A 26,017-nucleotide genomic window follows, 5' to 3' on the forward strand; every position below is an offset into this window, starting at 1 on the left:
TTGTATGCGTTTCAATGAAAAGAGTTGACTATTAGCAGGACAGAGGGCATTCACTGACATTTCGTTCTAATTGCACAAACGCCTCCTTTTAGTGTTTTTAAATACAATGTAAAACATGAAATACAATCAAATGTATCAGAATGGAGTTTTTAGTTATGCATAAAGACTTTGTTTGACTTTTAATGCGCAGTACATTCTTTTTACTTTAAGTACTCGTACAGTACGTTTTAGAAATCCAATTAAATTGTACTGAACGTATTAATACGGTACAATATATTTGACTTATTCTTCCAGTGCTGTTTGTTGTATTCAGTTTATTTCTGCAATACATTTTACATTTTGGTATCATTAAATAAGTACATACTTTTATTTTCCTGTATTGAAGCGCAGTGTTAATGTTCAAACTGAGTAATGTGACAGTGGCTTTCAATAATACAGATATACCTTTTAGGAATCAAACCACGGCCACCCCACCCAACAATTTCTGGCTGCGGCCCTGTGCTTTACTGTATTTAAATGTTTGTCATTATGGTGGTACTAGAGAGCTAAGTATTTTTTGAGGTGGTACTAAAAGAGAACCACTGGCCTAAGTCATATTTGAACGCTGTCAGGAAAAAACTATTTTTAGCAACTACATTGTTTTTTGTTTGTAAGTCAAAAATGACTGATCTTACGTTAATGATTTGTAGCTTATAACATTGAATGTATCCGAGTATAAGTGTATTTTGCTTTGAGAGGTTGCAGTCCCTATGTAACGAAATATTGCTAGCCTGTCATTTTATGAGGGGCAAGTGACAAGAGCAGACTGGCGTACGGGGAGACCGGGGATATCCCCGGTGGGCCGGCCCTTCCACAAGACGAAGAAGCAAATGAAAGAGAAATGGGTATCATCGTGGTCTTTAAACCAACCAGAGGTAGTGAAGAGTGTGCGTGTGTGCGCACCCGCGTATTAAATGCGGGCGCTAGCGTACATGAAGCTAAATTTTCTGACGGAAAGCCAGTAGCTGCAGTGACAGAAAATTGATCGGCATAAATAGAATCACTTCCATTGCCTAATGCTACCGTGACAATGAGGGAACATTTTAGATTCAAGCCAGATGAACGCGGCCATCCCGCTAACACCAACGAGCTTGTATGTATGTATGTATGATTGATTTCGTATGAAGTCGCAACAAAGACAACTCAACTTAAAACCTCAACGTGACAAAATCCATTTTAAACACAGCCATCCCACCCAATTTCTTCAGCTGGGAGCAAAAAAACATGGTGGGACATCTCATGTTTCCCATCAGCTTGCAATTATGGAACGCTTTGCACAACAATGCAAATACAAATGTGAATATGGCGCATGTATGCTCACATTATATACAGTATAGCGTTACTATTGTAATTAGATGTACTGTAATTTCTCATGTATAATGCACATTTTTCCCCCCAAAAAATTGTCAAAAGTCAATAGTGGACATTATACATAGATATAGGGAAAATGGAAAACCCTTCCACATTTTATCAATATATGCCACCATCTAGAGGTTATGAAAAAGGTGGAGCCAACACTTTCATTCCAATATGACAGGGGTACGTATGACTGCACATTTGTACAGTTGTGCTCATAAGTTTACATACCCTGGCAGAATTTGTGAAATATTGTGTTTTTAAATACGAGTGATGACTGAACCATCATTAATTTCTTTAGGGTTATGTTTTGTTTCATGATGCTTTTCTGGTGCCACGGTAGACGACTGGTTAGCACATCCGCCTCACACTTCTGAGGACTGGGGTTCAAATCCCGGCCCAAGCCTGTGTGAAGTTTGCATGTTCTCCCCGTGCCTGTGTGGGTTTTCTCCAGGTTCTCATGTTTCCTCCCACATCCCAAAACCATGCGTGGTAGGTTAATTGAAGAGTGCTTGTTTGTTTGTGTGCCCTGCGATTGGTTGGCGACCAGTTCAGGGTGTACCCCACCTCTCGCCCGAAGATAGCTGGGATAGGCTCTGGCACGCCCGCGTTCCTAGTGAGGATAAGCTGCACAGATGATGATAAATAAATGTGTAGATAAATGTGTTTAATGTGCCTGGCCCTTCATGTTTTCTTTAAAGAATTGTTCCCATCTTGCAAATTCTGTCTGGGTAATTAAACATGAGTAACAGTGTGTGTTTTCTCATTTACTAAATAAAAGTAGGGTTGTGAATTTCAAAATAAATAAATAAAAAGAAAGTGTTACGTGTTACAATATAAATTGCTTAACTTCAGAATAATTCTTTGAAAAAACTAACAAAATACAGATAATACTTCGTTTTCATAATATGTGTATATTATCAAAATCATGCATTGTAAAAATACATTATACATCGGTAGAATGGTTTTCCAGAATTTTGAGGTCAACTTTGTGGGTGCGAATTATACATGGCTGCGCATTATACACGAGAAATTACGGTAGCTATTGAACATGTTGACAAAGCAGCATTTAAAAAAAGGCTGCAGACTTTTAAAATGTATTACACATCTTCAATAAAAACAGGTAGTTTTGATCTACTTGTGTTGTCATTAATGTTGCTACTTGGCACTTTTTCTATCCAGCCATCCATCCATTTTTTGTACCGCTTCTCCTCACTCGGGTCGCGGGCGTGCTGGAGCCTATCCCAGCTATCTTTCTTGTCAACTGTAAACTTGATTGGCAGTATATTGCCTGTTAAGCATTTCTGTTTATAGTTTTAGTTTTAGGTCTTCGAGATTTTTAACTATTCCATGAATTATTGTTCTAAAGAGCACCAAATTCATTTATTAATATTATTTTTTAATCTTCGGGTTACATGAAATATGTGCTGCTGGCTGGCTGGCTCCCCACGGTGTGCATTAACTGGGCCAGTCTGTCCATGAATCCCGGACTACTTTTTCCCCCCACCCCTGGCAAGTGATGGAATTTTTGTGACATATGAATAAAAAGTGCTGAGTAAGGTTGTCTTTTTGGCTCCGGGGCAGGAATATGACCCAGATGATTTGTAAAGGAGTTAGTTGCGTGCAGCTGGGTGGAATGAAGTGTCGAGTGGCCTTGAGCTGAGCCAAGGGGATCGCATCGCTTTAATTCACTGGATGCAAAAGTGAATTTGAATACGCTATTTGCAGTCGCAGTATTAGTGCGCGTGAAAAGGTTTAACCCAGATGTGTCCGGATTTGAGCCAGACTGTCAGACAACGCCCAGCGAGAGATTACCATAAATGATCAGGAAGTAGATCAGTGTTTTCCCATGACTACATGTTCTATGACTCATGAGGAAAGATGCTGAGAGATGAGATTTCAGTCTGGATTATATGATTGCATAACACATTATTTTAGATATGCGCTTTTTTGATTAACGCCATGTGAGTGTGTGTGCTTTTCCCGCAGACTCCCTTACCTTGCTGTGACCTTTTAGTATATTGATAAGGAATCTTTAGCCTCAAGGAGAATAAAGCTGTGCACGTAATAGCACATCAAAGCAAAAATAATAGTTTCCCCCATTTGCTGTAGATCTCAGGAGATACTCTTGCTCCACGACTAAGTCGATTTAGGGTGGGTTACTCCTTGGAAAGCGGATTCCGCCAGATGAATGTCAACAATTTTGGCATTCGGCGTCACAATATGGTTTTCTTGCTGTTTTTAAGAATCTTTATTAAAAACATCTGTGAAATGTTTTTAAAATTAGATTTATTTGGAGGTGGCACGGTGATTGACTGGTTAGAGGGTCAGCCTCACAGTTCTGAGGACCGGGGTTCAATCCACGGCGCCGCCTGTGTGGAGTTTGCATGTTCTCCCCGTGCCTGCGTGGGTTTTCTCCGGGCACTCCGGTTTCCTCCCACATCCCAAAAACATGCATGAATTGGAGACTCTAAATTGCCCGGAGGTGGGAATGTGAATGCGAATGGTTGTTTGTTTGTATGTGCCCTGCGATTGGCTGGCAACCAGTTCAGGTTGTACCACCGCCTCCTGCCCGATGATAGCTGGGATAGGCTCCAGCACGCCCGCGACCCTAGTGAGGAGAAGCGGCTCAGAAAATGGATGGATGGATGGATGGATGGATGGATTTATTTGGAGGTGAATTTCAACCTGGAGCCTCTGGGATTCAAATGGGACTCTTGGGGCCCAAGGCTAAGAACATTACTTTCTTTGAGTTGGCCACCAATGGATCAGGGGGTAATTTAGCTAGCTAAATGAGCCCCACTTATATGATTTGGCACTGCATATGTAGAGAGCCTTTTATTAAGATGGTTATGTAGTTGTTACAGTGAAATTGACCAATTTTGGCACTTGTGTGGTTTTGTCTCTCCTGACAGTACACCATAGTTTTATTGGCATTTCAAGCTATTTGTCAAAGCACATCTGCAACATAGTTCTGAGGTTCTGGGTTTGAATCTGGGCTCCGGCCATGCTACGTGCTCCCTGTGCTGTTGTGGGTTTTCTTCGAGTGCTCTGGCTTCCCTTCCACATTCCAAAAACATGCATGTTAGGTTCATTGAAGACACTCAATGATAACACAATACACACAGTCCTGTATTATGTCTGCAATAGAAATGACCCAGGACAAACTACTACATGTGATCACATACAGTAATAAGGTATTTTTCTTTCGACGTTTCTTTCGCCAATTGTCCAATGTTGTTTTTGTACTTTCTGTTTCATGTAACTGGCTACTCAAATGTTTGGAGTCATGTTTATTGTGACAGTAGCTTTTTTACTGCATTCCATGTACAATCTTCCTGCAGTAATACTGTACAACAACAAAAGAAGACTCCTGGTGTTTCCCAATGATTATTACAGTATTATAGAACATTGCCACAACAGTGTTGATTTTAATCTTCAACCAGTCAATTTAACGCTTATAGTAAGATACTGTAGCATAGCCCAATGCTTTCTGATGTACAGTATGTCGCATATTGCACAAAGTGCCTCAAAGCAGGTGTCAGTGTTTAGAACTTCCTTTACTATCCATTTGGGAAACAAATGAATGGATAACCTGTGGGAAAGATTAGTATTGGAAATCGCTTGGGCTGTGTGATTCCAGAAAGCGGAATATCAGGGTTTAGGGAAGAGTGCCAAGGCTATAATGCAAAGAACAAGGTCATATGGGGAAGGCTTCACTGCTCATCATCATCAATGTGACAGGTTGACATGTAGCATGTAAAGAATCACACACATGAGCAAAAGCGTGCAGGACGGCACTAAAACTGAACTGGTAACCTCTTTTGAGAGAGCGTGCGCTAATGTCACCAAGTCAAATGGAACGCTTCACTCCGTCAGCTTCAAATCTGACTTGCAGATGTACAAACTACAGTGAATCCAGAACACAGGTGTGCTCCTGGTATGCCTGCGTTCCATTCCAAGCAACAGCCCAACATCCACTTTTTAGCTTTGAAATATTGATTTCGCATCAGGGCAGGGTGGAGGAGGACGAGGAGGAGCAGGGAGAAGGCTTGATATTCAAATGTCTGCTCAAAAGACACAATATCACACACATGGTCCTGTAACATGTTACAGATGCCTTCGTGCCAGACTTAACTACATGTACAAACAAACAGATCGTGAGACAAAACAGATGCATCCTACCTCTCGCCCATGTTGTCCAGGTGGTCCAGCAGGGCCTATGACACCAGGTTCTCCCTAGAAGGACAAAGTGGGTCACATTCAATGTAAGCTGTGTTAGGCAAAAGTATTTAGCACTGTACCAACAGGAATTGAAAATGGTAGAATATATAGTTATACAGTGGTGCCTTTTGATACGAGTTTAATTGGTTCCGTGATCACCCTCATAACACAAAACACTTGTATCACAAGTCATCTGTCCTCATTGCAATTAGTAGAAACGGTAATAATCTGTTCCAGCCACCGAATAAAAAAAGAAAACGTTTAGTAATGGGATTTTTAACAAGAGGAATAACACTCAATAATATTTTACTTTATAAAAACAGAGTGAAGACAATTAAATACAATGTAAAGTACATGTTTTGCTTCAATTCAATGGACATTGTGCTGCTCCTTCTGGGGTGAGTGCCTTGACCACCTGGGGGCAGTATAATACAAACATCCAGATATTTATGGGGGTGGTCACAGCTTCTCAATTAGCTGCAATAATATTAGCCGTTCTTCACAGAGGATAAAGAATATATGCCTGTGGGTATTGATATTTTATGTCTGCATTTTGCTCTAAGGTTTGTTTTCAAATATCTGTTGCATGAGAGGTTTATAACACCATGGCACTGATCCTATTTGTTAGCCTGTGTATGGCATTTTGCATTGTTTGTTCGCATTTCTAAGCGTTACTAAGGCAAAAGTTATGTGGTTGTTTTAATTACACAACATGTAATTATCTTTGTTTTGTGTTTAGTTTGACAGAAAACTTCAACTCGGGGGGGAAACAGAAGAAGAATTGTTGACTATCTGCCAAACTGCTGCTCATTGAGAAATTAGTTGATTTCACTGCCCCCATACAGCACTCGTATCTCAGATTTTTACCTGCAAGCCAAATCAAAAAATAAATAAATCCTCCGAACAGCGGTTCGTATCTCGAAAACTCGTAAGTCGTTTCACTTATATCTTAAAGCACCACTTTACAGAGCTTCCCCCTTACAAAAGCTTCTACTCGTTTGAGAAGACTTTCTCTGAGATTTTGTAGTGTGTCTGTGGGAAGTTTTGTCCTTTCATCCGAAAGGTGTTTGACTGGGTTGAAATACTGTACATCCAAGTGTGCCGAGGCGGACCTTGCTTTTGGTCATGCTGGAACATAAAAGGGTCTTGCCCACAAAGTTGCAAGCATACAATTGTCTAAACTGTCTAAGAAAGATGAACGATAAGAGATCTATAGTCCAACTGCTGATTGAGCTCGTCTCTGGCCATCCTGTGGTGTTCACTTGCATGGGTTTTCTTCGGATACGCCATCTTCCTCACACATTACAAAAACATGTTGTTAGGTTAATTGAATATTCTACATTGTCCATAGGAGTTAATGTAAGTGTGAATGCTTGTTTGTCTATATGTGCACAACTGTTGGTTGGCGACAAGTCCAGTCCATTCAACCCCAAGGTGTTTGATGGGGTTCAGGTCAGGGTTTAATGAAAGTTCTGCCACACCAAACTCATCTAAGCCTGTCTTGATTTTAGTCATGCTTGTTACAGAAAAGGGCCTGTTGCAAGCATACAATTGTCCAAAATGTCTTAGTAAGATGCAAAATTATGATTCCAAGGGGTCTAGTCCAAATGCTGATTTGTTAATGAGTCAATGAGTGAATCAAGAAGTGTCTATTTACAAGAACGTATCTTAATGACAGCAAATGACCAGTCACTTTCGAAGGAGGTACATACTTTTTGTCCTTTTGGGGCTTGGCCAAGAGACAGACCAGGATCACCTTTTTCTCCCTGCAAGAGAAAAACATTTATTCCTTTTTACACTACACTGCAATTTCTCTACATTGGGAAAGCACTCACTCACTCCCAAGGCCCAGAGACACTTTGTTTGCATTTACGCTATCAGCAAGTAATGAGATCATCCTTCTAGTTGGTGTATTTACATGAGCGTGCGAGCCATTTATGCCCTCCAGGAACTCTGTTTACACCAAGCCGTCAAGGAGTGACTGGAGAACATTCCTTTTCCTTTTCGGGCAGTGGGACTACTCGGTGCATTCTGGGTCAGCATGTTATGTCTAATCACACCAGCAAGAAAACAGCCTGCACATTTTTACTGTAGAAGATCCATGGGGAAAAAGTGACATCACTGGCTTGGTTGCGGGGTGACTGGGGTATTGCATTTAGTCAACTTCTCTTTCAGGAGTACTTGTGGCATCTTTGTCACGAGCAGTTCAATTAAAAGTGGAACAATTTGACCCCGGCACTGTATCGCTTCCTTTGCATTTCTATGTCAGCCTAGACTTGGCCATGAAAAGTCTTTGTGGGAATTTTCTCCAGCCTGATTATTGCTTAACAGTTGGAGGAGCAGATCTTGAGCCAAGAGAAACAACATACATACATGATAGAGTGGTTTTTATTTCCACTGGATCATCAAAGATTTCAGCGCAAAATGCGGTGACTTCTTTTTAAACGCTTAATGCAATTGTACCCTCCAGGCGTTATTTATCTCAATTTTGTTCTCCATGTCAAATGAAATGGTCAGACAGTTCTCAGTAGTGAGTGACTGAACATGGTCTTGTCGCAATTTATCATAATTAAAACCAGATCACATAACACATACAAAACAAACCTCAACTAACTCACAATCCGCTCTTCGGTTGGAAGTAAGCGGGTTTCGTTCTACTGGACGATGAGTTGTGGCGTGATGGCAAGCGTTGATGACCATGGTGGAATATGCGGTAGAAAATGAATGCATTTTAATGGGTTTACCTGATATACAAACATCTCTCATTCATGGAAAGTATAACATACACAAGTCCCCTGTGACATCAGCTTGACATATTATTCTTAGCAAGCAGCTCTCTTAACATATCAAAGCTGCAACACATGCTGATGTCAAGCAATTGTAAATTAGTCTGGGCGCACTTGACACTGCTTGCTTCACCCGAAAGGAAACAAGAGGCTTTTTAAGAGGTGAAAAGAGTTGCTCATTGTTGAGGATTTGACCTCAGTAAGAAAAAGTGAACTCAACAAGTACTGTAAAAAAATACACATGTGATCGTACTCTCACCAAAACAGTACCTATAAGTGATTGTGAGGCGTCTTTTTGGTTCACATCTGCAAAGATCCTTCCCGTAAATGCTGAAAGGCTTTGCCCCACTGTAAAATTCTGATATTAGCACATTTTCCAACGACTTTAATTGAATCGACAACTGAGCTTCCAGGTCATTGTTGAAGGATCCCATGCCCAACATGCATCAAATGGCTTGTTCCTGTTGTTGTTTTGCTGTTTGGTGGGGAAAAACAGGAAGATTTGTAGTCTTTCTAAAATACGCATTACAAGTAGGCGTGAGTCGATAAGGTCAATGTTTACTTACTGGTGTCCAACCATCTATGCTGATAGACACCGGCAACAAGGTCATAATGTTGTCTTTACAATCCTTAAGTGATAGTATTGATTAGCACCAGAAGCACCATCCATCCAATTCCTACACTGATTTTTCTGTTCAGAGTTATGGGGAATCTGGAGTATAACCCAGCTGACTGGACTGGTCAATGCCCACTTAATCACGTGGCAACTGAAAAGAATATATCCCAAGCCGCCCGCATGAAAATCAGCCATACGAACCACAACACAGTACTACCAATGACTGTGTACTTTTTGGTCTTTGGCCTTTTTTAATAAAATATGTAAGACACTATGCTATACCTTCAATCCAGGTGGTCCGGGTCGACCCGGGTTTCCGTGTGGGCCAATTGGTCCCTGAAACCAGAAACATGTAATTAGGAACGACAAGTAGAGGTCATAATTCAAAATGAGCAGGACTCTGCAGAGGTGAAAGTGGAAGACGCTGTATACAGGGCGTCCTAGGTTTACGATGGTCCCGACATACACGGTTTTGAGGTTATGGACACTGCACAATGTTTGCGCACCAGTGTAAGAGGTGTTAACAGCACCTTCTAACGAACATACAAATTCAATTTACGTTTCCACCGTAGTAACGGAACACGGAACTTAGTCATAAACTGAGGACCCCCTGCAATACACTGGAATCTCTCAATTCCTGTGCTTCTAAGCCCACCGCATACTGCAAGACCCATCTGAACGGAACTGAAGTGAAGCATAACGAAAAAAAAATTACAGTTGCCGAGTCTTTGCCGCGCGTCATGTCGCATCAGATGCCCTCTGCACTTGATGTTCCAAACCGTGACACGGCATTCCGTGGTCCCGCCCCCTCAGTCCATACACAATGAATGGGAAAGTTGACGATGCGCTGCACGTTGCCAAGTGCGTTGTGAAAAGGTTTTAAGAGTGCACAATCTGTAATTCTCGACATTTCGGGTTGGGGGGTTGAGGGGCGTCTTGCTCCCACCAAACTTCAGTTGTACAGCCGGATTCACGACCCTTGTCCTGCATGCTTCTTCTCCTGTCCTTGTCCTATTCTATCTTGTCCTGTCCTTCCCTCACAGGGTGTAGCACTACTGCCCCATACAACACTCATATCTAATGTTTCATTGTTCTAGATATGTAATGATTTACTTTTCTCATCTTGTTTACTCTTAGTACCCTTTTCTTTTGTCTTTGTTTCTCACTCACCTCTAGAAACTTTGTTCTGTTTGACTGATCGACTGATTCTCAATAAATATAAATTATAATACTAAGAAACCACAACTTAAAATCTCCACTGTGACACAGTAAAACTGTTCCGGCATAAAAGGGATACAGATCCTCCATTCTGCTTGACCAAACAGCCGAACAGGACAAAAAAAAAAAAAAAGGGGGGGAAATATGCTAATAAAGTCGCACAAAAGAAAGGCCACTGTTATAATCAGAATCATCTTTATTTTGCCAAGTATGTCCAAAAAACACACAAGGAATTTGTCTCTGGTAGTTGGAGCCATTCTAGTATGACAAGAGACAAATAAAAAAAGAGAATACTTTTGAGACATAAAGACAATGAGAAAAATACTGAGCAATAAAAGGTCACAGTCACACACACACAATCTATTATTTTGTGCAACAAAAAAAAAGTGTTAAAAAAAAACAGTGGTTCATTTATTTTTACAACTGTATGACAATGTCAAATTTTACATAATACATTACCTGTATAGTTAATACAGGTTTGATGATCACAACAGTTTGACTGTTTCTATTATCTTCTGCATTATTCCCTATGGGGAAAATGGTTACAACAAATCATCCGTATTGTCCAGTATCCCAAAATGGCCCTTAAAGTTCCACTAGATACAGTCTGACTGTTAACACATGTGCACACATGTTCCTTCCTTTCCACCGGCTGTCTGATGTCCGGGGCACGGCCCCTGGGTCCCTCTGTGTTTAGGTGCTCTGTGAGCCCTCATGAGTCTCCTACATGTGTCTCCTGCCTCCGCACGTAATGTGGGTTATTTTCCTTTCCCCCGCACTTTTCCACTGGTAAATGGGGTCTCATGATGTGAAGGCCGCTCATCCATCACATCGTATCGCCCCCTCCTCCAGTTGCTTTGTGCCATAAACTGTAGTGTAGGCATGTGATTTAAAACCTTCTCAGTTGTAATTCTTTGAGCAAATCCATGCCAATTTTTTTTAAATAATTTTTTCGTGTTATTTTTTTTAATTTTTTTTTTTTTTTTAACGAAAGCAAGTCAGACCAGGTGGGCAGAAGTGGAAATATATGTTACCGTTGATGGGATCATAAATTAAGGCAAACTACAAAGAGGGGCTGCTCGGAAAAGTAAAGCAACATGAGGGATCCTAGTGTTCAAGAAATGCTGAGAAGGCATAATCTTGAGCATTAAAATATGTTCAAATGCCTGAACAGGAAGCCACTGTATCTTCTGCCCATTCTTTGACTTATTCAGGACTCCCAGAAGTTGTGAAGCCCTCTGCACCGGAAGTGAAAGAAAGGGATCAGATTCCACCTCGGTGATCCTTTCCACATCTCTGTTTTTTATCTGACTTCACTTGTCAGCTTGTGGGGGAGAAGTCAAAGAGCCTCCTGCCCCCCCTCCAGCCCGCCCTCCAGAAAAAAAGGACCCCCACCCTTCTTCTTCCCCCCTCCAGCCCCCTCTTCAGAAAAAAGGACCCCCACCATTCTTCCCCCTTGCAGGCGCTGGACATATGGAGACACTTAACAGAAGCTCATCCATAGATTTTCATTTCAGTGAATTCCCCCGTTTTTATGCTCCAGATTAAAACGTATGGAAGTCATTATTGTCAGATATGGAACAAAGAAAGGGCGGTACAAATTAATGATTGTGCTGCAGCCTCTTGTGATGACTAAAACTTGAGCTTGCAATGGAGAGACATTAAGCACAAATGTCCACAGGTAACCAAACACACGCACACCTGACACCTTCAGACGGAGGCAGGCATATTTACTACGTGTGTCAATGACTTTTACAGGAGAGACTACTGTTTTTACGGGCCATTAGTACACAACAGACCCACTAACACCTTCACCGTGCTTTTACTCTGATGATTATAATACATGTAAAAGGAAAAAAAAAAAACTACAGACCTACCCTGCTAATTTGGTGATAATTCATATAGAACTGTTTTCTTCTGGCAGCATAATACTGTATAATTTACAACATACAGATATTTTTCCATCATCGCATATTATCTTTCTGCAGAGAACTACACTCAAAATCATTTGAAACGCTATGGTAAGTAGTAAACAGTTTGCGATGAACTAACAGAACAAGACAATTTAAAATGTTCAACACAAGCTATTATTCCAAGCAAGCACCATTGAAAGAGCCTTTTCAAGTCGTTTTATCGGTTCATTGCAAATCTATTGAAAATGTGTACATGTTGCAAAGGGTGTTGAATAGTTTTGTCACGGTATGAATTGTTAATATTGACATTCCTGCCTTCATACTTGGGTTCATATTTCGCTTTTTACTGCTGCAATGAGAATTTGCAATCATCCATTCATTTTGTATAGTGTGTTTCCACATTAGAGTAACAGATGATATGGAGCTGTTCCCAGTTGACTTCGAGAGAGAGAGGCGGAGTACACAGGCAATTCACAGTAATAAAAAAAAAAGATATTTAAGTTATACAAAGTTTAAAATAGTTTAAAATCTTTTGTTTTGCTCATTTTGATGTTTTCAAGCGTGCTCTGTGATTGACTGGCGACCAGAGCACGGTGTAGTCCGCCTTTCACGCGAAGTCTGCTGGGATAGGCTAAACCAAGGATCTTCAATAAAAATTCGGAGGGGTTCGATTGCAAGGGATTTCTCAGAGCTAAAAGAAAGAAAAATGGTTGGATGGATGTTTGCAAATGTGTTAAATGTAATTACACACAGTTTCCATTCCAATAAATGTGTAATTTTAGTGTTACTGATGATGATTTTTTTCCCCCCATGAGTAGACTTTTTGTGCTACTGCAAGGTAATTAATTCTAATCTTGCCTATTTCTCTCTAATCCCGCAAAGTATCTGGGGAAATTTCTGCCAGTTCATGAAAACAGTCAGTAATACTCCAAGTGTCAGTGGCCTACATTTGGGTCTCCGGTGCTGACTGATGAATGAACCTCAAAGTGGTTGGTGTGCCACTGCAAAGACCCGCTGAGCTCCAGCCAGGGTCTTTAAATGCTTTTAATATGATGGGGACAAAGACTTCTTTCTTTGCTGTTTAAAGGAATTGGGCTGCAACAAGCCAGCTCCTCTGACGTCCAACATAGCACAGTCTCATGGGCAGGTGGAGTACACCCCCGACCCCCCAGCCCTCATCCAATACCACAAGAAGGACTCAAAGGTTATACAGCAGCTCTGTAAAAGACCAATTGCACCATTTCTTTCTGGTATAATGAGATCAGATTTAGTAACTCATTTTTCCATTGTTTTATTAGTTAGCAGGCCGTGAACAAACAGTTGCCAGTTTGTATCCTGGAAACCAGTGTGGTTCCATTGATGACCTACTGGAGTGACTCAAAGTACGACTATAAATTGCGGTACCAACACTCCTCTGGGGTTCCAAGCCAAATATTTATGTTCTTCCCGGACCACCTTGATCTTGACTAGGGAATTTAACGATACCGGTTCCATTATCGATATTGCATATCGGTAAGATTTCTTTTCGATTTGGTCATATTCTCATCATTTCATTGTATGATATGATCATACAAAAGATGTTACTGCACAGTGCTGTGCGATATGGAAAACAAATTAAAAACTGATATAAGTAATTTTATATCCAGTTAATGATACACAGTATATCCTGATCGATCTAGTATTTTCCCCCTACATTTACATGAAATTAATGGCAATATTCTCAGCTCTTTTCTCAATTTATTTACAGTATAAAATACATATTTTATGTAGAAAAACAATTACAATGGGTAAAAGATAAATCAAAAATACTCCCAAACTCATTTTATCTTGCAGCACAACATCCAGCGTTGTCCTACCCAAGGCTTGAACACACATTATCACTGACCCCCCCGGGTTGAGAATGAGTGCGCTAACCAGGCTAAGAGCCCGCGGGGGCTGCTAAGCCATCAGCTTCTACTACTCCAAAGGTTCTTGAGAGTCTTGAGAGAAAAAAGGGAGGAAAAGTGAGTGAGGACAATTCACTCACCAATGGACCTCGCTTCCCTGCTTTTCCTGGTAATCCTGGAAGTCCTTGAAAGCCCTGGAAAGAATGATGTCAGATTATATACGGTATATTTCATCTTTACGAGTCTATAAATGCGCAAGTAAAATGATGTAACAACAGGTGTATATTCATGTCAGATTTGTAATGAAGGTCACATAAGATATTAACAGCTATTGAAATGCTATTACGTACCAGACGGGTAAAACCATGGGTGAGTGAAATACTGGCAGGCCAGAAAATGTCTTATTAAGGGTACAAGTGACCCTTGCAAAGCCAATATTCCTCAAGCTGGTAAAGTCACTTGTGACATAGAGAACGAGCAAGGCGACACGCTTTAATGAAGGCCATTGCCGAGCTTTAAAACAATTTCATACGTGAATTAGCAAGGCTCGGAAAGGTCAAAACTAATGAGGGATCTGAGGAACATGAGCTCACTAGAGATGTTAGCAGTGTTGGTTAGTTTCCCCATGGTGCCAGCAAAAACAAGATCAAGCTTGTTCTCACGAGAATATACGGTAGTAGGAATTTGTACATAATGTAATAATACACTTAGTGGAAAAGCAGAAACATTTGTTGTGTTGTTTAAAAGTGCTGATTTGGGAAAAGGGATTTAATGGAAATAATATTATCTTCATAACCACCCGCTATGAAATGAGTGTATTTAAGAACAGCTTAGTGTTTAGTTGCATCCATTCATTTTCTACAGTATATCTCTTGTCCTCATTTGGTCATGAGTGAGCTGGAGCCTATCCCAGCCTGCACTGGTCGCCAGTCAATCACACGCTACATACAGCACAGACAAACAACCATTTACACTGACATTCATACCTATGGATGATTGAGTCTTCAATTAACCTCAAATGCATGTTTTTGGAATGCCGGAAGACCCACAGAAAACCCAGGCAAGCACAGGGGGAACATGCAAAGTCCAAATAGGAAGGAGGCCTAGAACTGTAAATTGGACATGCTAACCACTCTCCGACCGTGCTGTCCTACCAGAGAACCTTTTAATAAATAGAGGTATAACAGTTTGAGTTTGTCCATTTGAAATCAACTTCTTGTAATTATTAGTCATTCAAAGCCCTTACAGGTCGCGTAGAGCTGCACTTTTTACAGAAGTGGGTAGAGTAGCCAAATATTGTACTCAAGTAAGAATACTGTTACTTTAGAATAAGATGACTCAAGTAAAAGTAAAAAGTAGCCCCCCAAATGTTTACTTGAGTAAGAGTAAAAAAGTATTCAGTCAAAAACCTACTCAATTAAAGAGTAACTTGTGAGCAACTTTTCATTTATTAAAAAAATAATAATAAAAAAAGTCAGAGCACCAACGTCAAATAAAATGAAACAATATTAATGCATGGGAATCCCCACACACTTGCCACTATTTCAGTTTTTAACTGCCCAAAAACCAACAACACATGCATTGGGCCCTACAGAAACATTATTTGCTTTATTCGATTAAATTACTTCATGAAGAAGCTGCTTGCTGACCACACTTGAAAGTGTGTGTGTGTGTGTGTGTGTGTGTGTGCCTGTGTGTGTGTGAGAGAGAGAGAAACATCTACAACTTAACCCGAGGTGTAAGAGCTGCATAACAAAGCTGTTGTTTTTCAGAGTCTGTAAAGTAAACACTTGTGCGGGTGTTTATTTTTTTCCCTAAAATGAGTGACTTTGATTGGCCCACAAAGGGTTCGTGTGCGGTCATGTGACTACCTTGTGCCGTCAGATGGTAAATTGGAGACAAATGACACGAGGGTTCATGTTGGATTGGCGCAACAGCGCCCTATGTGGAAGTCGATGATGAAGTCTAAAAATAGATTGCATGCGTAATAATGGATAAATAAAAGTAGTGAGCAGCATGTCGATCATTGTAATGGAGTAAAAGTATCAATTCTTCTTCACATAAATACTCAAGTAAAAGTAAAAACTATTGTTCATTCAAACTACTCTCACAAGTACAATTTATCCAAAATTTGACTTGAGTAAATGTAACGGAGTAAATGTAGCGCGTTACTACCCACCTCAGATTTTTTTCCATCTGAATAAGTTATGGAAAGGCTTCCAGTGAGACTCATCAAGGCCCAAGGTCATGGGTGAAATTACATATAATTGGTTTAATCTTGCTAAGATTCGTGTCAACGAAATAGCGAATGCAAATGTAAAAACTGTGACTTCTAAGAGTCGTGGCTCATGCTCTTCTGAAAACATGGAATACTTTTACATGACAAATGTAAAGAGGGAAAGTCTTTTTTTTTTTCTTTGCGTTTTTGCTGTTTCGCTACAGCAGACAAAAATGACTGAAAATTCTGTAATCAGCATGCCAGGCTATGAGGTGGTGATGTCACTTTGTCAAGGAAAAAGTACCCAGAGCATCTGTTTGACATCTTTTAATTTTAAATACACTTTTTCTCCATACATGTGATTTGTAATCACATGTATGACTTTTACAGACTTAGTAAGAAATGTAATTACAATTAAAATCAGCGGTGGAGGCGTCGTTTTTAAAAACGTCCACTTTGAACCCCGTATTCAAATGTTTGTATTTTAAGGCTCTAAAAAAAATAATGCCTATCCTAGCTGACTGGGCGAGAGGCGAGTACACGCTGGACTTGTCACCAGTCAACCAGAAAATCCACGTAAACATGGGGAGAGAGCATGCAAACTGATTCAAATCCAACTTCAAAACTGTAAAGGCAGTCATGCTAACCACTAGGTGCTGATTATGTAATCACGGTTCGAAAATCAAAATTGGTTAACAGTGACTTTCCAAGTTATCTTCACTTAGTAGTCTTGAATTTCTCCTCTTATTTTGACAGGATTGCAACCATTTACTTTAGAATATTGATAACTAAAAAATGAATGAATGGAGCATAGCACTGCTACTCCAGCTAGACTGGTGAAAGCTGAAGGATTTGTGGAAAAGCTGAAACGCATGTAAATTCTTTTCTTTTTGTTCAATTTACAACCTGTGAAATAGATACCATGTCTTTAATAGACTTGGTGAAGAAAATAGTACAGTTGCCATGGAAATCTGTGTAAACGATGTAAAAGCAGACATAAGCAAGTTACGCAGTCACGCGAATTATCGGGAACATGACCTTCACCACCCAAGTGATTGGCAGCAATTTCTGCTCTCGTAGAGATTGTCTGAGTGGCTCACAGAGTTGCGGTTTCCTTCATAACCACAGCAGGAAAGATTTATTTCAAAACTTTTTTTTGGTTGGGTCACATGTGCTAATGCATGGTCAGTCTTTTCAACAATGGAAAATGTGTGTAAGCATTTTGTGTTCCACGGAGAGACAGCGAACAAGACTGCAGTGATCTTATTAACGTCAAGGGGAAACATGCTGACGCGGCTAACTGCTAACACTGCAAAGCTATGCAGAACGGAAAGTCAGTATTAAAGGATACTTATATTTCTTCAACTTAATATGCTAAGTAATATTGTTTAATATCAAACTTGTGACTGAAAAATGTCCATAGAGTCTGTAGTTACAAAAATGTGAGCACTGGAGGCTAAATCAATGTTTTACGTATATGCTGAAGCTAGCTAAACATGAATCAATGGCTGGGATAGAACTAAAAACACACCAACTACTTTTTGGTCACTAAATGATTATAAAACAGATAAATATCAGTCACAGTAAATAACTCAGCACTACATGATGACCATTTCTTACTACCTGTATGTGAAGTCACCACTGGTTTTAAAACTTATCACTACTTCACTTTAAGATACTTTTACTCAGACTCCAGTTTCCCTATTGAGTCTTGTAGCGTTTCCTGGCAGTTATTTTTGATCAACAACTTTGTCTGTCATAATTTCTTTCAGCTATTAGACATAGACTATAGTGAAATACAGTTGAGTTACAATCTTCGTATGAAAATTTCTATATGAAAAAAGGTTGATTGATGGAGCATGGAGAACTAGTGATTACGATGAGGCCCGGATTCAAAACCCAACCCTTAGAACTGTGAAGCAGATGTTAAAACCACTATCCATCGTGCTGTCCTACTCTAAGCTACTTTACTGATAATCAAGCAAACAGACACTTTTCTGTCAAATGGTCTTATGTTGCATGTTTGCTGTAATAGATACACATGGTGTATATGTTGTGGCAAAACATGATGATGCCTGTATGATGCATTTTCACAAGTTTGGGTCCCAGGGATGAAGTAAGGGTTCTTGCTTAAAAAGGTAAAGTGCTAGAGAAGAGTCATTGATAGAATTGACATTGCTGACCTTCAAGCAGCATGCATGGGCATGCCAATCGCAGGGCACATATAAACAAACAACCATTCACACTCAAATTCACACCTACAGGCAATTTAGAGTTTTCAGTTAACTTACCGTGCATGTTTTTGGAATGTAGAAGGAAAACATAGTACCCGGAGAAAACCCACGCAGGCACGGGGAGAACATGCAAACTCTACACAGGCGAGGCCAGATTTGAACCCGGGTCCTTAGAACTATGAGGCAGATGTGCTAACCAGTTGGTCACCCTGCCGCCCATTGAAATAATAGTTGAGGTATTTCTGTACAGAAGTCAAAATTTATAGTGTATAGTATAGTGTGCACCAATTAGCATGCCTAGAGCAATGCTGCCAGTGTGGTTGAAGGGGATTCATTTCTCTCTGCACCTCCTCTAAATGGACTTAATTCAAAATGTAAGGTATTTTTCAGTTTAACTAGTTAATTCTGCCTCCTGATAGTGTGCTTTTGTCATGGAGTCAGTTAAAGTAATAGTGGCAGTAACTGACTAAGGTAATAGGCCAAGGCTGTTTATATGAGTGCCTATTTCTAGCACAGCTAAAAGGGGATTCCACTCTGGTTTGACAAGTTGAGATGTCATTTAAGAACAATAAACATTAGTCAGGGAAAGCAGACGTTCTAATTTGAACATATCAACACAGAGTGCTCCAGGTTTACAAAAGCTCAAACCTTAGAGACGTGTTCAATATCCACGTCAGCAGGATTGAGGCCACCAGCGCGGTCTTGCATATGAATGTGAATCAAAGTCGTATTAGGGATTAGCCCACATGCATACGGCAGCCAAGAGTTGTGAAATGGTCTAATTAATCATAATCATTTGTAAAATAAACACTATGCTGACAGAACTGGACCAGGAACTCTTGCACATAGGTTTGAAAGAAGTGACTTATTCTCCACACACTCACCGGAGGTCCTGGTTCTCCCTTAAGTCCAGGTGGTCCTGCCAACAGCGAAACGAGGGTCGGTCCCAGGTCGAATGTTTGGAAGTCATCTAAGGCAGCAGGAGTGACAGGAATAACTGGCATGGTTTTGACATCCTCTACACGGGTTACTTTGGGCTCAGGTTTCTTTGGTGCAACGGTGGACAGTTGCTCGTTCTGTAGAAAGAACGACCTTGAGTGGGATGCCCGTGTGTAATCGCTCGTGGTCTGAAGTCGGGTCTCTGGCGGTCTTGTAGAGGTTGGTAAATCCGTAATTCCATGCCCAACAAGGGAGTTGACATCACTTTGCTTTGTGTTGTCACCTGTTTGCAAAGGTAGCTCCCTTGTTGGTGGTGTCGCACTTGTCCAGAAAGATGTGGTCACAGTTTGAGTTGGTCTCTCCAACACTGGATGGTCCACTTGACTGACAGATGCAGCAGCAACAGTAGGTTTAGGAGTCCAATACATAGATGGGCCTTTCTCAATCAGCAAATGATCACTTGGAACAAAAAAAGATTCCTCCGCTGAGAATGAAATAGGTTTTGGGGTCTCCTGGGATAACTGAGTTAATGCCAGTGCCGTTGTGTGAGTCATGTTTGGATCTATGGAAATTAGAGGTAGCAGGGGTGCAAAGACGGGCCGATACGTGTCGGCTTCTCTGCAATGTTTCTTAATGTAATTACAATAGTTATGAGCCGCCACTGATGACGGATAGATTTCGAACTGGCAGATGGCGCCTTCAAATTGCACCGCGTTGCGGTTTGTATTCCCGAGTAGGAACGAGCCCTCCGGATCAAACGTATTCACTTTTTTGGCACGCAAATCTGCATGCAGGTTTTTGTTCCCGCACAATGTGTGCAAGAACACCTGGTGGCCTCGGATTTCCAAGGCCAGACTGTGCCACTGACCATCATAAACATCATAGTCGAATGCAACAGAGTTTCTGTGGCCCACGTAAAGAAGGACCTTGCCCAGTGTGAACTGCACACCGAGCTGCATTTTCCCCCTCTTGGACACAATCGAGAAAAGAAAGGCACTGTTGATGCGGTGAACCGACAGGCTGAGAATAAGGGAGAGATTGGTAGTGGTGTATGAAGCTGGGATGACAGCGCGCATAGGCACACGGACGCGCGCTCTCGGGGTGAGAATAACACCAGACTTGAACGGGATGACGCCATTCGGGATGGGTCGAGCGCTCCAAGATGTCGACCCGCCTGCCCTTTGCCCAGAGAGACCCAACTGCTGCAGAATATCTACATCTTCAAAAGATACAGAGGGGAGAAGTCAGCATTTTGCAACATTTTGAGTTTCGTTCAATTCAGACAACTTTATAATTCTGTATGGCCCTCCATTTGCATCTTTCCTGTCCAGACACGCAGTTCCAACACAAACGGATGTCAGCGGATACCATCTAACCTAGATTAAATAGCTCAAAACAAGGCAAAATATGCTTGATCTTTGTCTGCCAAGATGTTTCTTTTTACCACGCAGTTTTGTGGAAGAGCATTTCACTTGCAAGATTTTCCTTAAAAATCTTAATAACATATTATAACTTGTTTACTAGTTATGAGTCTCATTTAAATGAAGAAATGCCAGAATTCTGTAGGTGCAGGTATTATAACTACATTAACTATACTATAATTTTCTATGTGGGGGGGCTGTTGAGGCTAGCTATGTTTGACCTGTTTTTAAGAAATCTTGCCAGGTCAGATTTTCCTGTTCTATTGGCAGATCATTTTGCTTAACTTCGGTAATGTATTCCTCATTTTATTACTTTTTATTTTTTTATTTTTTTTTTTTATTTAATCTCAGGCATGAGACACAGTTCCATAAATCGCAATATGCAGCATTACTGTCTGATGTCATGCGTGACGGCAGTTTTTAGAAGCTACTTTCACTAGATACTGCACTGTATGTCATTAATACATACAGGGTTTTCATCAGTTTCATTCAATGTTATGAACGACGTGCAATCCATCACAAGAAGGTAATCTTAGTTAGCACGGTAGTTGCTGTGCTTTTCCTTTCTTTGTTTTATATTTATGGCCTCAAATTCTTTTTTTCCGACAAATATTTCCCGTAATTATGGCTTGACTACTCTATCGACTTATATTATTGATAACACCGTGTTCCTACATCCGAAGTACAAATTCAGGTTACGTCACCACCGTAAGAATGGAACGCCATTGTAAACTGAGGACCCTCTGTATATTGTAAGACCTCATTGGCATTCAACTTCAATCTTCCACTGTACAGTTATTTGTGCAGTGACCTTCTTCTCTAGATGTCACGATAAAAAGCATGCTTTTCACAAATGTCAAAAGTAAACAAATGGAAGGCAGTCATGTAAAAAATTAATGAATTTGATTTTCAGTACACGGCAACAAATCAAGCACACTTTGTAGTTGTTACATCAGTCACCATTAAAACCATCACTGAAATTATAGCTGAACAGGTCCCCAGAGAGGACAGCTGTGGTATTTTAAGAGATGCATTAGTGTAGCGATAAATAAAGATGATAGCCAGAACAAGAATCCCATGAAAATACTGCAGGCAATTTTCTGGTTGTAGTACCACTTGCGTCTCATGGGAGGGAGATCGAGGTAGTTGTCACATATTTGGCCATTTTTATTGCGCTGTATAGTGCTCCACAGCTTTGTAGAATTTGATCAAATCCATATTTCATCACATAGAAACACGCTGTGTAGATTGTGTTTGGTTCCAGTTGAATGAATCTCTCGTGAGTTTCATTTTCCAACATCTCAATGTTCACTTTAAACAATTATTAGTATAAATACTATTCACATCATAATGAAAAAAAGTGAAATTTCAATTTTAGTTTCAAAGCCGAAGCATCAATCAGTACTCTATTCAAAAGTCTGACATAAAAAAGTTGGAAAGTCTCCACTATGGAGCTGCAGCCTCTGGTGTGGTGCTGTCAAACAAAGGCGCTGTGTTTCGCTTCAAGAGGTCGGAAAATCATCCAGGGCCAATCAGCTCTTCTTGGATACTGTACGTTAATCCGCTAAGTACGTGTGGTGGCGAAATTCCCAGCTTATATAAAGATCTCAAATGTGCACGTGTTTTCTCTACATAAAGTGCAAGGGGGGTGCTGCTTTAACAATCAATTCGGAGTTGAGCAGAGGAGAAATACATTTAGACACAGGATGAGAAGGAAACCCTGCACAGTCACTGTGTGCAGACAGCAAGGAGGCCAGCCGCCCTAAGAAGAATCATCCCATATTAAAAATACAATAACAGAAACTGAGAAGAAAAGTCTAGCATATTTCCAACTGAGTATGACTTTTGATTGTTAATATTCAAGTAAATTTGGTCTTTTATCAAATGATCCTTGATCTACTTTCACAGCTTTGCTTGCATACTGGAGAGGGACTGCCTGAGGCTATCTTCCACCTCCTGCTGAAGAACAAGAATTGAAAACGCCTGCAAAAAAAATCAAGTACCAACCCAAATTTACTAAAAACAATCAACCATAGCGCTTCTTTCTGGCATTGTTATTTTCATAACTGTTGTACTCTCATTGCCCTTCCCTTATCACTATTTTTGTTTTGTTTTTTTTAACCTTACCTCTTTAATTTACACTACAATGAATTTCGAAAAAACATTTTAGTAAATGGACTGTCTGTGACTGGCTGGCGACCAGTCCAGGGTGTACCCCACCTCTCGCCCAAAATCCGCTGGGTTAGGCTTCGGCTCATCTGGGACGAGTGCTCTAGAAGACGGGTGTACTGTGGGCCTCGACATGTCAACATATTCCTTATACAGTAATCTGGAGCCCCAATTGGGATCAAAGTAGTCAGAAAATTGTGACTCCCTGTGTAAATCCATCCATCCATACGTTATCTATATCGCTTATCCTGTTCAAGGTCACGGGCAGCTGGGGGTCAATCCCAGTTTGGGCAAAAGGCAGATTACACTTTGGACTGGTCGCCACTCAGTCCCAGGGCACATATCATGAAAATCTGTGTAAATCTAGTATATGAATTCTCCCCCGCAGACATAGCATCTGGTGTGTTGCCGCCACGTGTCTGCATGTTTCTTTCCATTCAAAAACAAAGTTAAAGCATACTTGTCTTTGTGCTGGAAATACTTTGAGCCAGTGTGAGAGAGCAGGTGCAACAGAGAATGGTCCAAAGAATCAGGACTCTCCTAGGGCACATTAAAAAAAGACATTTTAAAGACAAAACATCCATTCATCTATCTATTCAAAACTGGTCACCTTCAAGGACATGGCTCACACCTGTATGCATACTGTATATATACTTATACACTGTATATAAGTCAGAATAATAGAAGAGAAACTACACAAACTCCACACGGTAAGGTGAGCTGACGTAGTTTTAAACCCCCAACCCAGACAATCAGACCTAAACCACTTGAAGGTGTGGAACTGATTCTTGGAGCAGATCTGGTTAATCTGAATGCTGCATGGACCAAAGATGCAGAGCAGCGGTTAAACAAAAAGCATGGGGGCTTGCTGAACATTCAGTACAGGCATTGGAACCACCTGCTCCTTGTGGCATTCGTGGGTGACAGAACAGAGGATCTCCTGGTCCTTTTTAAAAACAGAAACTCTTGGTGAGATTTCAGTTGGGAAGCACACCACCATCTCAACACAAAATCCCACCCAGCGGACAGAAGTTTGAGTTTTTTTTCACGAAATCCACCAGAGGCACTGTCCCATAGTTCTTCAAAGAAAACCAGAAGATCAATTCAATGCCCTGAGAATACAATGACCTGGATCATGACAATACTGTATTCACAGGCATCCATGTGCTTTGCACCGGCCAATTTTTGGTTCAATATTAAAGATGCCAACGTTAAGTGAAAGAGAGTCTAAGGGGACTTAAAGACAGACTGAGTGAGAATTCATCTCGCGCCAGCTGCATCAAAGTCAGCTACTGTATATGAACCACTACACTACGATGCCTTACAAAATGCACCATTTTTGGATTGCGGTTTGGATCTAAGAATCAATTTGTGGACAAATGTGAACACAGTCATCTTGCTTAGTCCGAGCAATAGGTGTGCTCCTATTGACCGACTGCAACCTCCAAATTAACATGTTTTATGCTTAAGTAGTTCCATCGCCTTTTATTATTTTAGGAGTAAACAGTATTCTAGTTATTTCCCAGGCTAGGTGATAACGGCGGTGTTTTTTTTTTTTTTTTTTTTTTTAAAGGCTTATTTTACACTCCTGTAGCTGATATTGTGGTTGTGTGTGGCTCTGGAACAGCGCTTGTAATACAGGAAGTTTATTACATTTGTGGTTTTTCCCAGAGAGCTGCTGAAAACCAGCGGTCAAACCACTCCACTGCCATTAGATCCCATTCAGGACTCTCTCTCTCTCTCTCTCTCTCTCTCTCCCTCTCTCTCTCTCTCTCTCTCTCTCTCTCTCAGATGTTAAACCAAAAAGAAAAGTGGGTGTGCACTCCACTCACACTGTATGTACAGTACTGTTAGACTACCAATGAGAGATATGATGCAACACTGCTTTTTTCTTCTTCTTTTTCTCCTCCTTTTTGGGGTATGCATCCAATAAACAGAAGATGATGCACAGCGTGGGAGGGGAGGACTTGTCTCCTCCTCTCATATATATTTTATTTATTATTTTATTTATTTTTGGACACAAAATCCCAGTTCAGATGCCAAAACGGGACGATAAAAACTGCCCTGGAACTTCCAACGAAACTTTCTCATATTTGTCGTTTACGTGAGGAGTTTGTGCAGCTCAACGTGCTTGCATAGGTTTTAAAGTTTATAGAAGTGATGGTGCATGAATGAAGTCATGTTTATAGTAATCCTTGCGTGCAGAAATTCGATGCAAAAGTGATAAAAAGAAGAAAAAAAGCCGACTCACCCCCCGGCTCCTTTGAGTTCAGAGTGCGGGGCATTGTCCGCCTCCATAGCGGTTACTTCATTCTTTCTTGGGGGGGCTTCACTCCTGTCCGGATGAGGCAGAGGAGCTCTTTCCATCCCGGGTTGCCATTGTGGTTATTTAAAAAAAAAAAAAAAAAACTTCGTCAAGTTTGCAAGAGAAAGGAGCGCAATCGATGCCGTCTGTCATGGTCTTCCACCTGCGCGCGTGATCCGTGCGCCACTCTTGGATCACATTCACGCCGGCATTGCGCGCGTTTGTGTGTGTTGCAAGCGTGCAGACTTCCCGAAAATGAAAGTTTCTTGTGTGAGGAGTGAGGGAGGGGTGGGGGGGATGCCTCCCTCTGTCGCGCTGTGGAGCTGCAGCAGCAGGGACTTGAAGGTGTGTCCTCCTCCCTCATGCAGGCTGTGTGCAGCCCCTCAAACTGCTGCCGGGGGCTGCTTTGCCGAGCTCCTCTTGCATGAGTGAGTGGAGATTGGAGATTTAAGTGTCTCTGGAGACCTCCCAGGATCTCGACAAAGGGAATGTGGCAATGAATCAAAAACCCTAAACACCACAGCACCTCTGGTAACACATCTTCATCAAGTTAAAGTGAAGGTAAACATTAGTTTTCAAATTAAATAAACCCACCAATGACCTTTAAGATTTAAGGGATTGGGTCATTCCAGAATTTGAGAGCATTTTCAAATAATCCATGCACAAAACAGAAACATGCATTTGTTGTGTAAT

The 26,017-nt window shown here is 40.9% G+C and overlaps 1 protein-coding gene across 1 annotated transcript in view; it reads right to left on the reverse strand.

Annotated features, from left to right (window-relative positions):
- The window catches only part of LOC133399556 (collagen alpha-1(XXVII) chain B-like), a 67,268-nt gene extending 41,710 nt beyond the window's left edge, over window positions 1–25,558 (reverse strand). The window contains exons 1-7 of the mRNA XM_061671122.1: window positions 25,271–25,558; window positions 23,480–23,559; window positions 19,375–20,648; window positions 14,179–14,232; window positions 9,304–9,357; window positions 7,332–7,385; window positions 5,581–5,634 (exon numbers count right to left, since the gene is read on the reverse strand). Coding sequence (XP_061527106.1) covers window positions 5,581–5,634; window positions 7,332–7,385; window positions 9,304–9,357; window positions 14,179–14,232; window positions 19,375–20,648; window positions 23,480–23,559; window positions 25,271–25,386 — 1,686 coding nt within the window. The 5' untranslated portion in view covers window positions 25,387–25,558. The remainder of the gene's footprint in view (window positions 1–5,580; window positions 5,635–7,331; window positions 7,386–9,303; window positions 9,358–14,178; window positions 14,233–19,374; window positions 20,649–23,479; window positions 23,560–25,270) is intronic.
- Between the last annotated feature and the right edge of the window lie 459 nt (window positions 25,559–26,017).

The sequence above is a fragment of the Phycodurus eques genome, chromosome 3 (genome assembly GCF_024500275.1).
Source record: "Phycodurus eques isolate BA_2022a chromosome 3, UOR_Pequ_1.1, whole genome shotgun sequence".
Lineage (NCBI taxonomy): Eukaryota > Metazoa > Chordata > Actinopteri > Syngnathiformes > Syngnathidae > Phycodurus > Phycodurus eques.